At 47.2% G+C, this 2,691-nt stretch overlaps 1 protein-coding gene across 1 annotated transcript; it reads right to left on the bottom strand.

Moving 5' to 3' along the window:
* Positions 1 to 1,119: 1,119 nt before the first annotated feature.
* Positions 1,120 to 2,139, bottom strand: LOC100284473 (uncharacterized). The gene has a single exon (NM_001397568.1). The coding sequence runs from the start codon at positions 2,007 to 2,009 to the stop codon at positions 1,608 to 1,610; it is 402 nt and encodes a 133-aa protein (NP_001384497.1). The 5' UTR covers positions 2,010 to 2,139; the 3' UTR covers positions 1,120 to 1,607.
* Positions 2,140 to 2,691: the final 552 nt, after the last annotated feature.

The following is a 2,691-nucleotide window of genomic DNA, read 5'->3' as shown; positions in this document are numbered from 1 at the left end:
GAAACAGATCGATGATTTACGATAAAATTTGTACTCATTTACGCTATTTTGGTTTACGTTTTACGCTAAAATCCACCCGATCCAGAACCCGCGCACGATCGGGTGCACACGATTTTTACGCCGTAATTTTAGGCTCCGTTTGCTGTTACAAAACAGATATAGGAATTACGCTAAATTTCGTACTCATTTACGTTGTTTTAGCTCACGTTTTACGCTGGAATCCGCCCGAGCCAGAACCCGCGCACGATCGGCTGCATGCGATTTTTACGCCGTAATTTTAGGCCCCGTTTGCTGTTATAAAACAGATATAAGATTTACGCTAAATTTCGTACTCATTTACGCTGTTTTAGGTCACGTTTTACGCTGCAATCCGCTCGAGCCAGAACCAGAACCAGATCGAGCGCGCGTAGATATACCTGACTGGGGCTTCCCATACTAATGGAAGCCCAGGGCTCCCATTACCATCACCCTATATATATATATATATATATATATATATATATGCAGAACTGAACAGTGCACAAAAGCTTCTTTCTGCTCCCCTATTCCAAGCTGCAAACCTTCCCTCCAAGCTATGGTCAAAAGCCAGTGATAACAGGACAACCAATTTACCCGTAAGAACTCCAAGACGGAAATGAGCACTTCCAAAGTAACCATGCAGGTGTGCAATAAAATGGCAACGTGACTCACATTCAAAATCATCTGTACACCAACAATTAGTACTCAACTGCATTTTACCCAACCTTGGCAAAATTAGGGCCCACCTAACACTTCCATAACTAAGTTGCAGCAGAAGTGCTTAAGGAAATTGTAGAAAGATACCACTGCTCGTTTCTCCATATATTTAATACAAATATTGTCAGTAGTTTTTTTTATCTTAGTTAGTACATTTATTTAATATACAACAAACGTTGATAATCTCATCTATAAATTTGATCAAACATAAATAGCTCGATTTAGGAGCAAAACTATAACCGTCGCTCTCTGTGGGACGGATGTACTATATGTATAGTACATAAGGATTCACTGAGAAACGAAGGATTCGGATCTTGGTGGTCCAAGCCGGACGTTGTAAAGATTTACTGTGTCGTCACTTTGCAATAGGCTGTACAAATCGTCTGAAAAGCAAACGAATCTGCTTTTATTTATGCCAACAACAACGCTCCTAGCTAGGTACATTGACTCACTCTCCACATATGATGAAAAATGACAGCCCAACCACAGTTGGTGGCATGAACTAATAATGACTAGTCTTAAAGAGTATATATCTAAACCACTAATCCGAACGCTGAGCCACTTGAATTGATCTTTTCTGCATGACAAGGTCATTCTCCCTCGTAGACGAAAATTATTACACGATCATCATATATATAATTACTTTCACTTTCTTCCTGAAAGCAAGGGGATATGCTAGAAACAGGAGCACATACACATGTCCACTGCAGCACAATAATCGACGGACGAGTCATGCGTGCCTCAGGCGGACGAGAAAGGCTATAGCGCGCACAGCAAAGACGACGACATCGCTCCATGCATGTCTTCTTCTTTAAATTGAAGACCCGACTAATAGCTGGGGACGAAACGGAACGGAAATCATCAGGCAGGCATCAGCCCCTGCACTGGGTGATGGCGCTGCAGCCGCGCGAGTAGGGGTTGGCCTCGGCGCCGGGCTGGCAGTTGTAGTAGGACGCGCCGCGCTGCGAGCACGGCACGTTGTCCCTGCGCAGCGCGTCGTAGCCGATGTAGCCGGAGCCGCCCTGCAGCACCCGGCGCTTGCCGCCGCCGCCGCCGGTGGCCATGCCCGCCACGTCCGCCTCGCCCTCCGCGTCTACGTCCAGGTACTCCATGCACTCGCCCACCGTGCCGCCGCGGCACGTCGTCCGCCCGCCGCCGCGCCGCGTCTCGACGGCGGCGCCCAGCTGGGCCAGGTCGCCGCCCGCCGACGCCGCCGGGGCAAGGACGGCCAGGAGGAGCGCGAGGCCGGCCGCGGCGCGGAGCAGGCGCGCCATGGCGAACTGAATGCCCGCGCGCAGAGGCCGGTCGGCTACGCTACCTGGCTAGCGTGTCGTCGTTGCTAGCTGGTGCGGTGGATGGAGGGCCGGCGGCCGATGCAAGGCGAGAAAGAAGTTTGTTGGTGGTACTGGTATGGGAGAGCGAGGGGTGGCGGGTTATATCGTGGGCTCGTGCGTGCCAATGGCGGGACGGACGGCACAGTAGGTGGGGCGCGCGAGAGGGACTGACTAGAGACCGTAATGTAAAATGGTAAATATCCACGTGATATTATTATCCCATATCTATACATACGACAAAAAAAAATCTCGTTGGATTACGACAAAAAAAAATAATCTCGTTAGACCACCTATATTCACTAATGGGTGTGAATTTTTCCTCAAACTCATACTCATGTGGGTACGAGTCATCCGTCGGGTCATCCGTCTCTACAAAGTTTGGATATATATCATATGTTATAAGCATCATTCAACAAATATAATAAACTGCATAAAATATCAGCTACTAAATATCAAATTTAAATAAACAATGTACCATAATTAATCATTACACCATTTGATTTCAAACATTATAGACACACGATGCTGCAAAAATCAAACTGCGTGCATGGCTAGAATTGTGCTCAGATCTGCAGAAATAATGTCTAATTACATAGTTGCACAATAAACAACGATAAAGTCT

This window comes from Zea mays, chromosome 8 (assembly GCF_902167145.1).
Source record: "Zea mays cultivar B73 chromosome 8, Zm-B73-REFERENCE-NAM-5.0, whole genome shotgun sequence".
NCBI classification, from domain to species: Eukaryota; Viridiplantae; Streptophyta; class Magnoliopsida; order Poales; family Poaceae; genus Zea; species Zea mays.
This window is presented reverse-complemented; position numbering and strand designations above follow the sequence as displayed.

Coding starts and splice junctions, on each gene's coding strand:
- LOC100284473 (NM_001397568.1), bottom strand. CDS start 2,009: ATGGCGCGCCTGCTCCGCGCCGCGGCCGGCCTCGCGCTCCTCCTGGCC.